This window comes from Panthera pardus, unplaced genomic scaffold (genome assembly GCF_024362965.1).
Source record: "Panthera pardus isolate Hobbes unplaced genomic scaffold, ASM2436296v1 HiC_scaffold_7, whole genome shotgun sequence".
Classification (NCBI taxonomy): domain Eukaryota; kingdom Metazoa; phylum Chordata; class Mammalia; order Carnivora; family Felidae; genus Panthera; species Panthera pardus.
The window spans coordinates 15,077,376-15,097,463 of NW_026527002.1; the positions used below are offsets into that span (position 1 = coordinate 15,077,376).

A 20,088-nucleotide genomic window follows, 5' to 3' on the forward strand; every position below is an offset into this window, starting at 1 on the left:
AATTGAATCCTCCGTTTAACTGTTAATGGTGTGCTCTGGGCACATTTACGTATTAGATGCTATGGTAACTAATTACCACTAGGAAAAAGGATAATACACTTCCCAGACTTTGAAAAATAATGATGAGAGTTCACTTCCCGGCTCGCAGCACACTGTGGCGGCTCTGCCGCGTGGAGCGACAGAGCGAGAGGAGACCCGAAAGTGTGCTCATAGAAGGCAGGAGGTAATGAATCCTGGTCAGGCGAGGCTCCTTAGCAAAACCTTTAATGAAACTGTGATTCAGTTGGGCAAGTGGTGGTAGGGGGAGGTTACCAAGTGCACAACAGTGCCTCCAAACAAAATTAAATTGCTCAACGTAAACATCGGAAACATAAATAAGTTTTCTTTTAATTAAAATGCAGGTCCGATTAAATTATCCTCGTGCCAAGCAACTTTACATCAATTAACAGTTTTTTGTTGTGTGGGCAAAATAAATGAGCCCCGCTCCTGCGCGCTCCGCGTTGGCACTCACAACTCGGATGCTCCCGGCTTTGCCAATGTGGTGCAGGTTGATTTCAATTTGGCCTTTTAAATCAGACATTGGGCACGGTAGATGGAAGGAGGGGAGCGGGGGGGAAAACAGGAGACAATAACTTAAGTTTAAGAGCAAAAACAACTCTCAGGGTAAGAGCCCTTTTCTTCCTGCTGGATCTCTGGCTCTTCTGATGTGTGGTTACTAGAACCAGGATACTGTAGTTTGTGCTGCATAACCAGGTGTCTGTTTCACCCCAAGCCAGGGCAAATGTTTGTACTGGGGACCCTGGAGGGCAGAAGAAGGGGGGGAGGGGGGAGAGTCAGTTTTCCAGGCAGCCCAAGGTTGTAGACCGAAAGTCCACAATACACGTGCCCACCGCGCCGCTCTGCTCGCGCTGCGCCCTGGGAGGGACTCTATGTCCGCAGCCGCAGGGCACCCCTTCTCCCAGTGTTCCCCATGGACTGGGTCCCCAGCCCCTCCCGATCCCTCAAAAACAACCAACCAGCCTCCAAGTTTCTTGGCACAAAAAGCGAAGTTCAGGGTTCTGCCTCAAACTCTTTTTTCAGAGTTGGCACTTGGATCCAGTTGTCCCCTGTGTCCCCCGGCAGGTGGGTTCACGGGCAGATCCCAGACTTCTCAGGAACACCCCACAGCCTTGCTAACCCCAGGAATTCTGTGGAAGCGCCCCAGTTTTAAACCTCAAAGAGCTCTTTGCTCCCTAGCAAGGCAGGGGAAACTCTTTGCTCGCTGTTTCTGAGGTTTAATTTGGGTTAAATTCTACCACTTTTTACTCGTCTGAACAGGATCCAGGAGATTTCTGGATAATTGCAAAATTATCAAGTACCCCTGAATGCGTGTGGATGTGTATGTGTGTGACTTTTCTTTCTTTTCCTTCCCCTATGTTCTCTAATTCGAGCAATATAGAAATACAGATTAGAAACTTTAAGAGAAATGACTGGGCTGGGAAGGTTACATTGCGAAGGGGAAAGAGGATTTTGCAGTTTCCAACCCCCGCCCCAACCATATATAATAAAATAGACAAGCCTATCTTACAAGTAAGTCACCAGGATGCTTCGATAGGGAGTTACCTTTAATTATGCACCCTGTGATATCATTCTCCTTTCCGGCTTGAGAAAGAGTTAATTCTTTCCCAAAGACCATAGTTGCCCTTGTCTTCTCAACCTGATTCAGAGATGCAATAAAATATGAAGCAAATTTATGATCTGTTTCAAGCATTTTATTGCTGTATTTTTAAATTCATATATGCACATATAAGAACTATGATCTGTGAATAATTTGAAATGCTATAGTAGAATGATACATTTTAGATAAAACATAACCATATCTTTATATAATTGTCTCAGATTAAAATAAAAAAGAAAAATAGATTTCTAATGTGGACCAAACTGAAAAACTAATGACAGCCATAAACTGCTAACCAACCATAAATTAACATCTTCATCAAATGCTAAAATGGTATCAGTGGTTATATAAAGCAATTATTATTTCTCCTTATAAGTTTTAGAATAAAGTTCAGGGATATTTAAAGGATCCATTATTTACAAATGCTTCACAATCTTAAAGATTTCACATTTTATTAGGAGGATGGTTGCAACTCAAATCTGCTGTGTTAATAGAGATGTTTAGAGATGAGAATTTAGATTTAAACATAAAAATGCTTCATGGCCTAAGCTCATTTTATGCATTTATTCTGCTCTGGCAATTACTGAAGAACTTGGTATAAGGATTTCTTTGTTAAATATCCTCACCTACTCTTTGAGAAGAGAAGACAAATAATACCTTATTATAATGGGAGACACCTGGATTATATACCTAACGGTTAAAACATTAAATCATGCACTGTCTGTTCAAGTAAGTACAGCTACCTTTGCCATGTACAGTTTCTCTGCAGAGCTATGGTCACAATCCTGGTGTCAGGCTGAGCCATGAGACATCCACGAAAGGAAATGATTTTCCAAACCAGGCCTCCACAGAAACATACAGCGCCTGGAGGGAGAAAGGAAATCTATCTATTGAATGCTCCACATATCAGGAAGCAGGGTCAGGGAGTAACTTACTTTAATTTTCTTTTGGAGAAGCATCAGGCGTATAGATCTTTGAAGTGTACATTTTTTAAGAAAGCGAAATTAAGTAAAATCTAGAATTATTGAAGTAAGATCTTTTTAAAATTTAGAAAAAATGGTGTTTATGAAAACCATACTTAATTGGACAATAGAGGATCTGTTCACAATACATACTCAAATTCTCTCTGCCACTCTGTTATTTATAGCAGGTTGTCCTAGAGGGTAGTTATTATGGATAAACATCTCCAAAGTTCAAGGATTAACTAAGGTCTCCAACTGGCTAAGTGTTGGGACCACTCTTTAGTTTAACATTTTGTAAACATTGTTTAGTCTGAGGACTTTCTTCTGTAGAAATGAATACTATTTTACAGATTTCGTGTAAATCTAAAATTAATTCAAAATAAAAACTTAAAAAATGGATACCTAACTTGAAAACACAGAGACAGTACTTTCTGTAGACTTCGAGACTCATTAAAAAAATTCAAAACTGATTTAAAATACTTAAAAAAATTCCATTTAACAAAACAAAGACATTTGTAAAACTTTAATATACTGGACAGTTCTTAGAAGTTGTGAAATAAAAGTATATTTCATTTAAACACTAAACATAAAAGATGAAAGAATTTACTAAAAATATGGGGTATTTATCACGTAATAATGACATAAGTTCTTAGAAATAAATGTTATATGGAGTAAATGTTCTCTTGTAAACAAATGAAAATCTTAAATTAACACATGCTTTATATTGAGGAGTGACTCATGGATGAATCATTAGATATTAGTACCTTTACCTATTATTTATTATTAGATTATAGTTCTCTTTACCTCTAGTTTCTTCTATAAGCACCAAATGTTATAAGGGAAATAAAATGCTTCATGAGTGTATCACTAAACACTTACTTCCTGTATATTTAGCAATATATCCTACTTTTCCTCAAATAATTGACAACAAACTATATCAAACCCAGTTAAAATTATCCAGCATAACCACTGACTATTTTTTCTATCCAGCTATATCCTGAATAGAAAATGTATATTATTATTCACATGGTCATGGCTGCTTCCAGACAGTTAAAAAAATAAAATTTTTATTTACTTGATAAATGGTTTTTATAGTAAAATTGAAATCATAGATAATTATTTCATAGACTGCCCATTTAATGACATAATTTATCTTAATTTTTAAACAATACTGAACTGACTAGTTCAAATACACAGGAACACCTTTAGAGCTAAGGCAAGTTCCTGTAAAAACGTTAATGACTCACAGGAGTGTTTCTTAGAGAAGTCAAGTGTCCAGGAAAAAGCTGTATGTATAGTTACTGAAGGAGCCACATTTCATCTTCAACACCATCCCATATTACTTGCTTTATCTACAATTTGGATTTCAGCTTTATGAATAAATAGAACACTGGCCAAGTATTATTCATCTTCATTCATGATCTGTGTTAAGCGACCTTCAGAAGACAAAGACCTTGTCTAATGGGATCTCTTTTCTATTTTTTGTTGTTCTTTTACATCTCTCCACAGAATGACTACAATTATTCAGAGCTAGAGACTAGCAAGGTCAGCCTGGTTAAAATAAACTTATTAAAAAACGTATTAGTCCCTGATATTTCTTGGGTCTGTTTTTATTATTTCCCACATAAACAGCTAAGTTAAAATATTTGAAAAATACTCTGAATATAACAATGAATGCACTTTTAGGAAGAGTATCAGAAAATAACAATGTGTGTGTGTGTGTGTGTGTGTGTGTGTGTGTATGTGTGTGTGTGTGTGTTTGGGGTGGGGGAAGACAAGAATGTGAGGATATTCAGACAGCAAAAGTATTTTCCAAATAACTCGCTATTTGCAACCAAATCTTCTGTCACCCAACATGCTCCTAGTAGGGAAATAAGGAGACACAGTAATTCATCTGTGTTTTAAAAGTTAATTTATTGAATTATTGTTGTAAATAAAAGTAGAATTACAAAGCATTTGCATTTCTAATCTAATGCCTTTTTAAGATTTACTTCCTCATAAATCCACATATATACCATTTTAAAATCAAAAGATATTAAACGAACAATTCAGAACAACAGTTTTTTTATAACATACAGCACTTCCCTTTGACTAAAAAATATTGTTAAACATAAGCATTGCCAAATTATCTCCTTTTTAAAATTGTGCAGTAGTTTTTTTCACAAATTAAATTCATCTTACTCAAGAAAGTATTATAAACAAAATAAAGGCTTCAGCTAAAAAGTCCAAACATCAATGATCACTGATTTAGATTAACACTATGAAGCAAAGTAAGTAATAATTGCGTTAGAGAAATAGTAGAGAGTTTTATGTGATTACTCATTATAATTTAAAATAATGCTACAGGGAATGTAATCTTGGCTTGCTAACTTTTTCTTAATTGAGTATGTGAATATGAATACCTAATAATGCAGTTCAAGTAAATAATAGTTTGCAATATGGGTGAATTTAATAGGTTAAGAACAGTGCATATTCTAAAGGCATAGAGTTCTTATTTTATCATTATTGACATTATTTTATACTAAGATCAAAACTTAAATAATTTTTGTGCTTTGATCTTTGAAATTGGTTTTAAGTTTCCACTGTTAAATTAGAAGTCATTTACAGGAAGTGTTACCCAAATTATTTTTTTTGTGAGAAAATAAACAGAAGTAATCATGCAGATTTTGAGTATAGAAACTCTTTTACCTTAGACTTGTGACCCCAAACTTAATGATAAAATGGAGAAAATATAATTAAGTGTTCCAGGAAAGCCAGAACAAGGCAGACAGATGTCCCCACATGGGTTGCTTAGCAGTGTGCCTTATTTTAGTAGTAAATAGCTTTTTTTCTTAATATCTTCAGAGCATTAAGTTTTTGCCAACTGAATGCTTCGTTACTGTTAGCCAATGATATATAAAACAATATTATTATTCATTTCCTTTAATTTGAAACTAAGGGAGGGGCTGTAAAAATGAAAAAAAAAAAGAGTTCTTATGATATATAAAATATAGTTTGTAAAAAGATTCTGGAGCCTCAATGACTGTGTTTGGTTTGCTATTTTTATCATATAATCACAATACCTGATGTATATGTTTTATTGTGCATAATTATGCACATGGTAATTTCTCATTACAGAACACGACTCTGGAATGACTGATGGAAGGTTAGTTAGAACTAGTGGTAAATCAGAATTTTAGAACCTTTTTAAAGAGATGAATTTATTACTTCCAACGACACTTATAATAAATTGGTTGTGTGTGTGGTTTTCCCTAATAAATTGTGTGTTCTTGAAGAAGGGTAATCCAGTGCACAGCCTCATGTCTAGAATAGAGGCAATGCTCAATAAATGTTTGACTGAATAATGAACTATATGATGACTAAAAAAATATTCCCTTTAACAAATACATAAGAACAGTTTTTAAAAGGTGCAACCTTGTTAAAGTACCTCCTTTACAACTTTATGTTCGCATATTGCATTACACTTTTCAAAATAAATTCACACGTCTCATTATGTTTAATCCTCATCATGAACCCTCATTTCAAAAAGGCCTTATTATTTTTTTATTTTGCAATTAAGGAACCGAAGCAATGAGAAGCAAAATGACTGGTCGATGATAACAAACTAGTCATATCACAGCTAGAATCCATGTCTTTTAGCTTATTTCTACATGACATTTTTTTTTTCCGATTCATAAACACTCTTTAATTCCTACATGTAAGCCTGTGACATGATTCTGGTTTGGTTCTACTGCCCATTCCTTTTATATAATATTTTCTCAACCCTTTTGTTTATTCTTACTTTCTATTCTAAATTCCTGGACACACTTTGAAGTTAAGCAGAAATTAGAAGTGAATAATTTCCCATGCTCTCTCTGCTGTAAGACAGAGTATACTGCGGAGACAAATGGAAGAATATGGTAGCTTCTCCTTCAGGGAATATGGTGGACTAGTTGTCCTCGTAGTACAAAAAGAATGGGCTACGCTTTGTGGCAGGCAGAAGATAAAACCTAGGGCCTCAGTTGGGAGTGTGTGTGAAATCCAAGACTGCTGCACCAAGCCAAAAACTTGCAAAGGGAACATCCTTGGTTGGTGAACTAGAAAGAAACCTTGCTCTAGATTTGCCTGACTAGGCAAGACTGACTAGATTTGCCTCTCTCGGTGGTGGCTCTGGGAAAAGAAAAAAAATCCCCAAAGCAGAAAGTCTATCCTGTCTATTCCTTATCACAGAACTGCTTTGTAGCTGATTTAGGGTTATAACCCACATTACCCATATATTTCCCATCCCTCATCTCCTCTCAAAGTACTCAAGCTGAAAACTTAAAGTGATCTGAGTTTGATAATAACATCAGTACTCACACAAAAGAAACTCAACTTCTCCCCAAAGGAATGAACCTTAAAACTCAGGTCTTAAAAATTTTCCAGAGATAAAATTCCAAGGAATACGGGCTCAATAAACAAGCCATACTGAGTAAGAGTTAAACTAACAGACACAGAATCAGACCCACAAAATACTAATGATTTAGAAATTTCAGATACATAACATAAAATAGGTTTCTTCATATACTTAAAGAAATGAAAGAGGATATTGACTGTATGACAAAGGAAAAAGACATAGAAAAGGACCAGGCAGATAGGAAGAACAAAATTAATCCTTGAACTTAGCAAACTCAGTGGGATCAGAAGAAAAACTGAAAGCTAAGTTGGCAGCTGGCACCTGACTCAAAATCAACCCACAGAAAGGAGAGGATCATAAGGATCTAAGGATGGAACATAACAACTCTAGAACATCTTGGGGAGAATGAAGGCAGTCACAAACTGTGTGTGTGTGTGTGTGTGTGTGTGTGTGTGTGTGTGTGTGTGTGGTGTGGTGTGGTACCATCGTTGGGGACAGAGTCTGTGGCAGCCCAGGGTGAAGGATGGCTGCACACAGCAGTGGGAAGACAGGTGGGGGTAGAGTTCCTGCTTTGGCCTCTCCCCCAAATTAAGTTTCCCATGGATACAATTTCCATCGTGGGGTGAAGAGGTCATTAAAACACTGTGGGTGCATGTTATGGAATACTAAACAGCAGTTAGAAGAAACATATTAAATATACGTATATATCTGTGTGTGTGCATGTATGTGTGTGTGTGTATAGTAATATGGATAGATCTTTAAAAACATAGGGCTTAATACAAAAAGACGGATCTCATGTATAGAAAAAGCACTTGTGTAAATTAACCTGCACATAGGTAATATGTTTTATAAAAATACATACTAATAAAAAGATAAGCATCAAACACATCAGAACGTTTATGATGGGGAGGCGTATAATGGTGAAGATTAGGGATAATAAGATAGAGTAAGTAGATAAAGCCAGAGAGGTGTTGCTTGGACAAATCGTAAGCGTGTACCATGAATAAGAAGGGTAAGGAGTAGGATTACTCAATCCTCTGAGGTGAAATAAGAAGCAAGAAACAAACTCCATGGATGAGTTAAAGAGCAGATTAGGTACACTGTGAGAGTGAGATCTATACCAATTACCTAGAATATAAATTAGAGCTAGAAAACATGGGGAGAAAAGGTCAACCAACATGGAGTATCGAGCGGGATGCTCTAATACAGACTCTGGGAGAGGTGTTATTCTGACATCATGGCTGAGAATTTTTCCCACCTGATAAAAGACACATATTCTCAGACTCAAGAGGCACTGCGACATGCAAGCATGATACAGAAAGACCAAGAACATCAAAGACAAAAAGAACATGTTAACACCATCAGAGAGAAGAGGCAGACTACCCTTTGAATAATTAAACTGACGGAAGGCTAACCTCTTGACAGCAGCAACAGAAGCCTGAAGACTATGCAGTATCTTCAGAGTGCCGTGAGGAAACAGACTTGTGCGCATAGCAAAGTCATCTTTTAAGGATGAGGGCGAAAATAAAGACATTTCCAATCAAGCAAAAATCAGAGTTTAGACCAGCAGAACCTCACTAAGAAATGTGTAGAGCATGTACTTTAAGAAGGAGGATACGAATGCTAGAACATGTATTTACTATTAAGTATTGTACTTTATAATGTTATTTTAAAAATCAATCGCCTTTTAAAACCAATAGCACAATGCTGAAATAGTAGAAGTTCCAATCATGCCATACAAATTAACTGAATTTTATTACCTGCTTTTCCTGATTATACACAGTATCATCATTTATGTCAGATGGCAAATAATCACTTGGTACCCTGAAATTAGAAAGCTTTGAATCATGGACACAATGCTGCGTTATGGCATATAAAATTATATTGCATTATGTAATCAATCCAAATAAGCTCCAAGTCCAAAAGATGATGTGTCAAGAACAAATCCTGCTATCTAGTTTCTCAGTTTACATAAATGGAAGCGTCTAGGAAAGAGTTCATTGCAATGCTGATATAACCCTTCCAGTTTACACTGAAACCAAACACTACCATGTAATGATTTCAACATTTGCTCCTAACAACAGACCTAATACTAATGTCTCGGGCAACTGCTGAATATGAATAGGTTTTGTGTGTTCTTATACATCTTATCAGTATCTAACTTAACATGAGTGGTCTTACCTAACAAAAAATTTTGTTGCATTGAGCCATAGTATACAAAGTAATAAAGAACATTTATGGATGATTAAATATTGAAGTGAAGTTGAAGCATTTAATCTACTGCAAAACTCATTTAATGCAAACGTACTCAGGCGCTATAGATATTATTGATATTACACTTGAAGGGAACATTTTCATCCGGTTTATCTCATGAAAATTTAATTTCCTTCTTCTCTGAGAATTTTGCATTTGTTAGACAGTGTCCATTTCTAGCACAAATTTCCAGTTGTACATAAAGTGTGGTTTTACATATTAGAAAAGAACATGAATGACTTACAAAATCCCACAGTGCCAAATTTATTGCGGTACATTTACTATGACAGGTGAAAATCACAGTATGTAGAAAAACATAAAAAAGCTATTTTGAGTTTATCATTATGCTTATTTTGATGTCCATTTTCATGTCGACATTCTATTTTATTTTATGATAGGTTTTGTGCAGACTGGACTGATCACAGATCAAATATAAATTGACACTTCTTAAACAAACAAACAAACAAAGCAATTACATTTGCAGAAATTCAAAACAAATTGATAAGCCAAGGACATTTAGGTTAGTTTTGATAGTTCTTTTCTTTCTTTTCAGCTTCTTTAAGATTTTACCTTGTACCTAAATAAAACATCAGAGGCTGGATGCCGAATACCAAACAGAAAACGGCTGCAGTTTGCTTCTATAGGTTTATCATCAATTATTTCTAAATCAAAATAAGTTAAAAGTACAACCAACAATTGCTTTATTTCAATAATTGCCAAAAATCGGCCCGGACATTTGCTGGCTCCAGTTCCAAATGGCATTAGGTAACACTTCAGTTTTTTTCCTTTTTTGAAAAAGGTGGTTTTCTTCTTACCATCTTCTACAAAACGATTAAATCTGAACTCCTGTAAAGAAGAAATAAGGAGTATGAAAATTAAACATTTACATGAAATAGTTTGACCTCCGTTCCACAAAGTTTCCAGCTCTTCTTACAAGTTGCCCTTCTTACAAGGCCTCTCTGCATCCAGCAAATGCCAGAAAGCAAAGCGTGACCAAGTGCAAATCATGTATGAACTTTCAAAAATCTCAAATGCTGCTAGGGAATTACTTCTCCTCTATCATAGTGACATGCACACACTGATAGGACTTTTCTTCCTAATTCGTATTTCTCTCTTAGGAAATAGATACACTTAGGAAACTCAGTGTAGAGGTCATCTCTTAGTTTTTGTTCTCTAAGATGGGTTCTGACTGATGGGCCCTTGGTGGACTGATGTTCGGTACAAGGTAAGGGCTCCTGCACTGGCCACCATTGTTACTCTGGAATAATGGCTCTTATTGGCCACAGGAGCTGCCTAATATGCTTTCTCTGCTCCTTCCCAGTTTGCTACTGACGGACGAGGGCTGTGAGCTTAGGATCCAGTGCTTATGTCTGGATTAAATGGACATAAAATGAAATGTGAAATCTATATAAGGCACTAGAGAGGAACTAAGCCACAAAATTGGTCTTGCTTGCTTTTGGACGTTGTACTGAATTTCTCTTATCACACTTCTATTACAATGGACTCTCTCTGGGTTAACTCTAGGGTTGTAGGTATTTCTGATATGTTTTCATACAGAAGTTACATTACTTGTCACAGAAAATTGTAGGCCTGGTTTATCTATGGTGGTTAGCCTGGCATTAATTTACTCTCGCTTGAGTTTCTGAGAGGAAACTGAGTGACCTTATTTCAGCCCATGGCAAATTAAGCCATTGATTAAATTACAGCACGTGGCATGCATGAAAACGACCAAGTATTTCCTATACTTGGTGTTCATTAGCATTAGACCTGCTCAGCACACAACTTTGATATGAACTATATGAAGTCAGAGGTAAAGCAGCAGGTCAGATTGAAAGCATTTCACATTGCGGTGAAAACCCTACAATATGTGGATGGATTCTGAATCCATCACAAATCATCTAATTTTCTCACTCAATATTAATGTCATCAAAATAATTTCTTTTAAAAGTACTGGGTTTGTCCTTACTCACCTAGATACCTTTTGTGATAAATACTCAATCTTAGAAAACACACTTTGGGTGGTTTCAATTCCATTTCAACTTGCAAGCTGATGCAATCACAATGGCAAAATTAATCTGCATTACAACACAAGTATTCCTGGCCCCTAGACAGTTCTCGGATGTATCTGAATAGGATCTAACCAGAGCTGAGCTAAAAATATCTGTGCATCCTTGTATTAATGACCAAGGACACTCTTGTTGACGTGCATTTTGTTCCTGGAGAAAGAGTTACAATACGGTACTCTCTCCCGACGACTTTTTCCATTACTGGTGCCCAAGCCTGCTTGCCTGAGTTTAGGACTGCCGCTTCTTCCTTCTCACTGACCAATCTGAGGAGAGAACCCTCCACAAGAGCTTCTCACATAGCCAAGTCAGTTCACGTTAATTTACTCATGAGATGATTTGTTGGAAAAGGTCTCACTGTACCTGCACTATCTAAGGCAGGAAGTACAAAAGGAACAGTTAGCTTGGGTTACAACTTCATAGTGTCCAGATTATATAAATAAGCCAATAATTGCTTTACTTCATGGCTGTTCTGTTCTTCCTTGTGAAAGTGAATGTGCTCCCCTCCGAGAGGCCAGAGGGGCAAACATATAATGTGCTGCCCAGCCCTGTGACCTGCAGGTGGTGTTCACGTTCAATTCCCTCAAATTTCTAGTCAATCAGCAATGATACTCTTCTAGTTTTCTACCACCTTCTATTAAATTTCCTTATACTAAACATCATAGGAATTCTTATTTAGTTGTTTATATTATTAAACAAGAAGAGAAAAGGCCAACTTCTGTTGTTCTGTTACTACCACCAGGCTCAAAGGACACATGGGCATAGGTATATTTTTGAGTTAAAATTTATTTTCAGTTTGTTTTCCATTGTCAGGGCATGGGGAACTAGAGCAGAAACCAATATTAGGAAAGGCCCATAGCAGATACTAGAGAGATGGTCTGGTTTTTACCAAAACGAGAAGGGGTATAATAGTCTCACCTGTAATATTCTGGGGTCACAGTGACAAAGAACAAAGTGTGAAGAACTCAAGATACACACATTCATTTGGAACAACTTAAATACAGGATTCATCATGTTGACTTAAACTCTTTGCAGTAACCATAATAGGTCAGCACTTCACAACTAAAGAAGGTTAATTAAATGCAATAATAATTAAGTGGATGAGAATAGAGAAATCATTTTTAAAAAGGTATGACACTGTAATTCCCCTTACTTCTCTAATCATTCTGTGGTTGACTTCTGAACATCTTTCTTCTGCTGAGGTTTGTCTAGGCATCCATCATGGTAATCACATGGCTGTGGCCACTGACAGATTTAGGATAGGGTGTGTGGACAAGTGCTACAGGGGTAACAACTGTGAGGACATCTGATAGAAGTGCCTTTCTTGTGAAGAAAAAAAAAAAACAAATGTTTACTCACCGCTTCCCTTCTGGACCCACCTATATGTGAATAGTTATAACTGCTGTGGCCACCAGGCTGAAAATGGAGCTAACCCACAGGAATGGTAGAGCCAAGAAATCTCAGGAGATTGGAGTTGTTACGCTGTCTTATTGATCTCTGTATTTTCGAAGCACCCAACATAGTGCTATGCACATAGTAGAGGTTCCATATATGTTTGTTGAATTAATGAATAAACACATGATTAAAGTATATTTTAAAATCAATCTTCAAGCTTTTGAAGAAAACACAGATATTGAAAGAGTAAATAAACATGTAGAGAATGAAGCATAGATGAATATTCAGTGTTCACAAATAGAGAATGGTATAATAGTACTAGAAATCAATAATGGATAGACGATACAATTTTCTAGACAGAAAACAGTTTTGGTGCAAGTGACTGAGGACCATTGAACTCTCTCATTGGTATTCTCCAAATATTGTGTTCAGTTGAGTTTAAGAGATTTTTTTGAGCACTTCCCCGTATGTGAAACATTGAAGTTGAAAATAAAATGTAGTCTTGTTGAGGTAGGTGACATACAATACAATCAGATTTTGTATTCACTCAATCATTTTGGGTATAGGAATCCAGATTAGAGAAAAGATATGATTTCTTAAAATAAAAACTGCCAGTGCTTTGAGTGGATGACTAAGGGCCTGGACTCTTGCCCCAGCTTCATAGTCAGTACTCCTGGGAGCAAGACGACAGAGTTCTTTTTATCCCCATAACTTGGGTTCCAATTAATTTATACTAGGTTGAGAGAGTGTGCATATCTCTTCCCAGCTTTGTGTTTAGGGTCTTCATATTAGCAACGTGAAATCAGCCATGTGGGAGTATTTGTATCGCAATAATTGACAAAATTATGGCTTTTCAGAGTGCCGTGCTGGCAGCACACCCTGGTTCCAACACAGTAGGTATGAAGGCCAATGTACTGGTATGGCAGAAACCCTCTCAACATGAGGCACCTAGCTCTGAGAACACAGCCATACGATAAGGCCAGTTCCCTACACTCTGCGCTCTTAAAGACAAGAGGCTTTTAAATTTCTCGGTCACTCATTACGCCCATCGCAGTGCTTTTGGCATCACACATGCTCAGTATACATGTGTTTCCTTGAAGTATACGGATGGCATCATCTCTATACCAACGTGAGATACAGACAAAATATTAGAGTACGTCTTCATCTGTTATGGCCAGTATATTTGTAGAATAATGACAATAATCAGAATAATCAATACAACAGTTTTAACAGTGATTCAGAATTTATACAAGGGCTTTCAAATTCGTTTATCACTGTATAATCCCTACACCTCTGAGAATGAGGTCAAATAAGGTCTTTCAGCCTCAGAGCTTTGGGTGTGCTCCAATGGCTTTGTAATTACTTTGTTTTTCTTCACTGTTACCTTACTTTAGGAGGCGACGTGGTTGCGATAAAGTGTTACTACTACCTTAAGTGTTTGCTGTTTCTTCCCTATCACTCAGTTGTGTCCCCAGGCTTCCTTTTGTACCTCACCACCTCTGGCCACAAAAAAACCAACCAACAGACTTTGCTCCAATAAACTAAGCAACCAATATTCAGGAAAAGAATAATTCTTCACACAGAAGTTACACATTGGTAGCTTGTAGACCCAGTTAGGTACCAAACACTTTTTGTTTAGTCCGTGTTGTGTTTTTAAACATTATTTTTCCAAAAATTTAAAAATTCTTAACTTTACCCAAAAGTCTATTTTCTGAGTTTAAAAAAAAATTTATTACTTTTTTAAAGGCCTCAGCCATGCCAGGTCTACATGCTTGTAAGAGCTGAATGTTAGTTCAGAAGTAAACAAATGGTTTTATTTAGATGCCTCTTGGGATCTCCATTCTCCATAGTTCTTACCACCCCTGATAGTCTTGCTACATTTATACACAAGACACTGCATCCATTTGTTCTAGTTAGATGCATATTTGAATATGTAATATTGATTCTGATTTAATATTTTAACTTAAGTATGTTTTCACTTTCAGAATATTCATCCATCCCAGCATCCCCTTATTTATTCACCCTGTGGACACCCTCATGTGCGAGGTACTGAGAATGCACAGAAGGCAATGATGTGGTCTTTCCCCTTCTGGAGCTTACAGCATATGGGAGCACAGACAAATAAACAAGTAATTGGAAAGCAGCAGGTGGTATGCACTATAACAAAGTACAACAGACCCCACAGTGGGCAATGGCAAATTCCCCGAGGAATGAGGTGGGAATCAGGAACACTGCCAAAGAAGAGGTGATTAAGGGTGATTCTTGTGGAGTAATCTGGAACCTCTTGAGTGGACAAGTAAGGAGGAACATTCCAGGAGTAGAGAGGTGTATGAAGGAAGACAATGGACTGTTTTTGGAATGTAATATTCTCGAGTCTCTTGGGCTTGAACATCCTGAAACCATGCCTCATTGGGTAGGAAAACCTATGCTCTGCTAAGACTCTTCAGTCTCTGTGTCCTCCAAGAATAACTATACTTATATTTGGAGCGAGTCTTCTTCAAGTTTCTGGCCTAACAGCTATTGTCTGTTTTCTATATCTAAGGCCGGGTCTTCCCATTCAAGATCTACAGGGCACAAAAGGCAGTAAGGAATATGAGCCTCTGAAGAGCTTCTGGGCCAGTGCTCTTAGTGACAAATGGCCAGGGACAGAATTTCCCAGGATTTTCTTCTCTTTTTTTACTGTCAGTGGATGGTAGTTTCATACGAATATCTGTTCTATGAGCATCTACAGCATCTCTTACTGTCATTCTAAGTTGATAAAAATGACAGGAATAAATCTATATGCCTGATAGTGGTAGGTGCTCAGTAAGTGTTTACAGAATGAATGATTAAGACCTTGCCGAATAATATAAAAATGGTTCTGAACCATACATTTTTCTGTGTCAATAATGACCAGCATTCCACAACTAATTTCAAGAAAGTAATGTTGGCAAAAAAAAAATAGCTAGTTAATGGTGGTAATTTGGTAAACATTTATTATTTGTTGATAACTTTAATGTTGATTTTATTATCAAGATATGAATGGTAAACTTAATGACTAGTAGAACAGTCACATAATGAATATAATAAACACAATTTAAATAAAGAAAAGAAACTACAGACAGAAACAAAATTTAAAAATATTTTTCCGAGATTAGTTATTATTTGCCCTATTTACTGAATATCTATGTGTTGATATTCTTTTTTTGATATTTACACATGTGGAGACAAAGCTAGTTGTCTGCAGAATGCTCACTCACTCACTAATACCCTACTTCTGATTTGCTGTCACCATTTATATATTGCCTCTTCTTCTGAAACACATAGAAATCATATGCACACTTTCCCTCTCACGTAAAACATTTTGCCTTTGCTGATTAAATAGATGCACTTTTTGCATCGTAGTTGGAGTCTATCCTCTTCTTATTAATTTCCAAAACTCAACAATACTTTGATCTAGCCTGGCTGCAAACCTCTAACTTAGAAACTGGGTTTTAAAGTGGTCCAGCTATAAACTGCCCAAAAAAAGCACAGAAGTTCACCTTTCAAAAATAGTACTTTATATACAAAAACCACTATGGCAACACCATTACTTCATGAGACACACAGGCAGAATATGACCGCATTCAATTTGCATGCAGGTGGTGAACCTCTGAAGTGGTATTAAGGGATGAGCCAGGGTGGATTAATTTCCAGTCTTTGATATTCATTAACTCCAGCTTCAGAAAAAAATACAAGGAGATGACACAATTACCCTCAGAGCTTCACCCGTGAGCAGCAGCTTTACAATCTGAAGTTCGTAATGCCATCCTGATTTATCAAAAAGGGGCATACACCTTTGGTAAGAGGTGAAAAAGTATATGGGCTTAACTATGGCAGTGATGGTATTTGATTCTGGGACAGTCAACCCCACTCTGGAAACACTTAGCAAAACAGTCATTATCATTTATTCTCTAAGCCACCTGTCAACAGTTAGCCCTCTACGGTTTTCAATAATTCTCTGCCAGGCAAAACATATTTTTTTGGCCTACAGGTAACGATAGGCAAGGTACCATGCCTATTTTGTTTGAAGAAGGTAGCATTTAGTCTCATCATTCTATTTCTATTTGTAGATCACAAAACCTTTGAAAGAGAGATACTTAGGAAACACTTCAGTAAACAGGAAAACTTTCCCATTGTTAGAAGAAAAGAAGTCATCAATCCATCTCAAATTCCTTCTGGGACAAGGTGGAAGAAGCAAGCTACAGAAAGAGAGTATGAGGCCCCTATCCCTCTGCCCCTTTCCCTGTTCACGCTCTCGCTCTCAAAAAAAAAAAAAAAAAAAAAAAAAAAGAGTATAAGGAAGAGGAAGAGGAATGTGCTTGCAGTTATCTAAGAAGTAGCAATGATGCGTGTTTACCTCTGGAGCTTCAAAGATTTCCGGGTCATAGTGTAAGGCCGGAGGAAAGATGGCGACCAAGTCCCCCTTTCGCAGACAGTAGTCCTGCGGCTCTGAATGTATAGTCAAATCTTCTTGAACAAAACGGAAGATGCTTGAGAATGAGCATAGTCGTAAAACCTCGAGAATGGTGCTTTCTGAAGGACACAAGCAAGCAACAGCTTATTAAAATACAACTGCTCCTGAACAGTGCACTCAATTGCCATTAAGCTCATTACCAATAGCTTTGATTGAAAACAAAGCCCTTTCGTAATCAGATCTGTTGAGCACCAAGAGGTAGCCATGGTGGCCTTTCATGGCCAGAGTGAGGAAGAGGCAGGGGAGATAGCTGTGACCTGGCCCTAATCACAGAAGGCAACAGTGGTGTACTTGGGCAGAGAGCCATTAACTAGGCTTTTTGTAGGAAGGAAAGGTTTGTAAGAGAGGAATGCTGTGTTATAGGTATATCCTTTGGACATTAAAACCATATGCCCGTTCAAGTATGGTGCTGGTGGGTTATTTCACCAACCTTTAGAACAGCTACCTCTTTAAAACCAGGCTTGGACAGTTAACAACCACTTAGGTAGTTCATAGTAAAGTAATTGTAGTAGTGCTTTCTGCGATGGCTTAACACTTAATATCTTTTATGCTAGCTGTAAATAAAATGTGGGTCAGCATTTGTTGGAAAAATTTCAAAGTAAAAAGACTTTTATAGGATTCAGAAGAAAACCGTATTTCCCTCAGCATCCAGGGAAAATAACAGTCACCATCCTAACCTGGAAGATTCCAGAAGCTGAATGTCCTTGCTTTCCCAGTGGCCTTCACCTTTTGCTCCTAGCACGACAGATTTTATGGCTAATTTCCGGCAATTTATCCTGGCAGTTTGAGGAGGAATTCCTTTGGGAATAATATGCATAATTTGCATAAATCATTCTGATAGCATGCATATCAGCATGTAGCTCCTGTCTAGGTCTGCATCTCTGCCTTCATAATCAAAACTGACTATGTTTTCACCAGCGTGAATGGGTCCTAGAATATAAAGCTTGATTCTTTCTAATCAGCAATGTGAAAAAGAGCTCCAAATTGAGCATTTGTCCCCTTTCACATGGTAACAAATGGTTGTGTTTATGGTTTGCAATTTAGAATCACACACACACACACACACACACACATACATACACACACACACATCCCAATTTCTCAGTGTTCAACAAAGCTCTGCAACATAGAGTACTCTGTTATGAGATTATAGCAATGCACTGGTCAGTGAGGGCTTGCATCCGCTAAAAAATAAAAATAAATGCTATTTCACTAAAACTTAAATCTACACACAGCTTGCACAAGGATATCAAGTAGCTTTGGGTGCCTTCTCCCAGGATGTTTTTCCCTAAGCATGCATTTGTCTGAAGAAATGAGGCTGCGGTCAGCTCTGTGTGGCCAGTGTGGTGATTCAATGTGACATACAGTGAGGCAGTGCATATTCTTTTGGACTGCCTTCGTTATTATAATCAGGCAGAGTCAAATCGGTTTGTTGGTGATGAGGCCAGAAAAGAACTTTGGTTTTGGAACATGGACTCTACCGCAGATAGCCACAAGGCACCTGACACGGCGGATTTCAGCCGGCAGGACACCACTGACCAACATTTCTGTGCTGAAAAGCAAGGGTCGGCTTCCCATGTACTGCTGCTGGCTCCATTGGCTCAAGAGCAGAGTAGCATCATTTTGGCTTGTGGTGTGAAACGGTAGCTGACATATGTAGCAGTGAGGTTCACCCAACAAGTCCAGTAGGGGTGTGGGAAGAAGAAAGACAAAAGCAAAAATAATTGTGGGGCGGCTCTGTAACAGGGCAGGCATTTACCAGTCCAAACGACACGGTCACATCCGATTGGCCGATGTGCTCGAGGGAAACATGGCAGCTTGCGCCCACTGCAGTATCACAAATGACAATTGGGCAAGCATATCTTATGCAGAAGTTAATCACAATAATGGAGCACAAAGTGTGGCTTAGCGGTCAGATCGTAAATGACAAATCTGTTTTACCTTCCAGTACCAGTTATGTGCGCAAGACGAGGTTGGCCATCGCTCTGAGCGATCATGCTGATAATCATTAGATGACAAAAGTAATGAGTTGCATTATTATCAACAATGGAGAGGAGAGCTTCCGTGGCTCTGTGTCACAACACACAGACACAAAAGCCAGCAGCTTTCCCACCAGCCCCTGTAAGAATGCAGGCAGAGCTATATGTTGAGAAGAATGACAACTGCACAATAAAAAAATTGCAGCCTTGACTTGTAGTTGTCATAGTTGAGCAGACACCAGCCAGTGCCACTGACGGACCAGCTGGGCCCTGGGAGGACTTCCATGCTGCACCAGGAGGTACAGTAAATTATCCTGCACGGTAGAGCAACATCTGTTTCTGTGCTAGTGCCGAACAAACAAGGCAATTTAAAACATACCAAGGGATAACCAAGCAACAAATGAACATGACCCTCATTTTTTTCCTCCTTCTCACACACGAGGTGTTAAACTTCATTGTGCAAGCACTCCACGAAAGAGAGGCCAGGTTGGTATTTGATAAGGTGTTGTCAGAGAGATTTTGCAGATTTCCAAAATGGAAAGAAAAAGCTTATAGTATTGTTATTCTTAGAATCTTCCTTCCCCCCTTCTATCGTCATTTCTTTTATACCAAAGCTAGCACTCAGTTCTCAATTCGCTCTAGAATTAAAAAAAAAAAAAAAAACTTTCCATATACTTATAAATATTCAGTCTTTAAACCTAATTTGCTATACTTAGTTCACATGCCTTCAAGCATTTGTCTTCCAATTTCCACTGAATAAATGCGTACTAATGAGAAGTAGAGCAAGCTGCTGAGGCAAAGCTGGGTGACTTGGGTCTGGCCTGCCACCAGCTTGTGATCGGCGGGCAAATTGAGTTAAAATGAAAAGTCTTGTCAGCTGAAATTCAACATGGTAGCCAAACAGCAAGC

General features: G+C 37.7%; 1 protein-coding gene across 3 annotated transcripts in view; it reads right to left on the minus strand.

Moving 5' to 3' along the window:
* Window positions 1–4,514: 4,514 nt before the first annotated feature.
* CYP7B1 (cytochrome P450 family 7 subfamily B member 1) overlaps window positions 4,515–20,088 on the minus strand; it is a 175,379-nt gene continuing 159,805 nt past the window's right edge. For 2 of the 3 annotated variants that reach the window (XM_019421240.2, XM_019421242.2), the window contains exons 5-6: window positions 17,084–17,259; window positions 4,515–10,093 (exon numbers count right to left, since the gene is read on the minus strand). In XM_019421240.2, the coding sequence (XP_019276785.1) occupies window positions 9,806–10,093; window positions 17,084–17,259 (464 nt within the window). In that variant the 3' untranslated portion in view covers window positions 4,515–9,805. Of the gene's footprint in view, window positions 10,094–12,228; window positions 12,373–17,083; window positions 17,260–20,088 lie in introns of all 3 variants that reach the window. The other variant, XR_002072933.2, reaches the window with a different exon arrangement.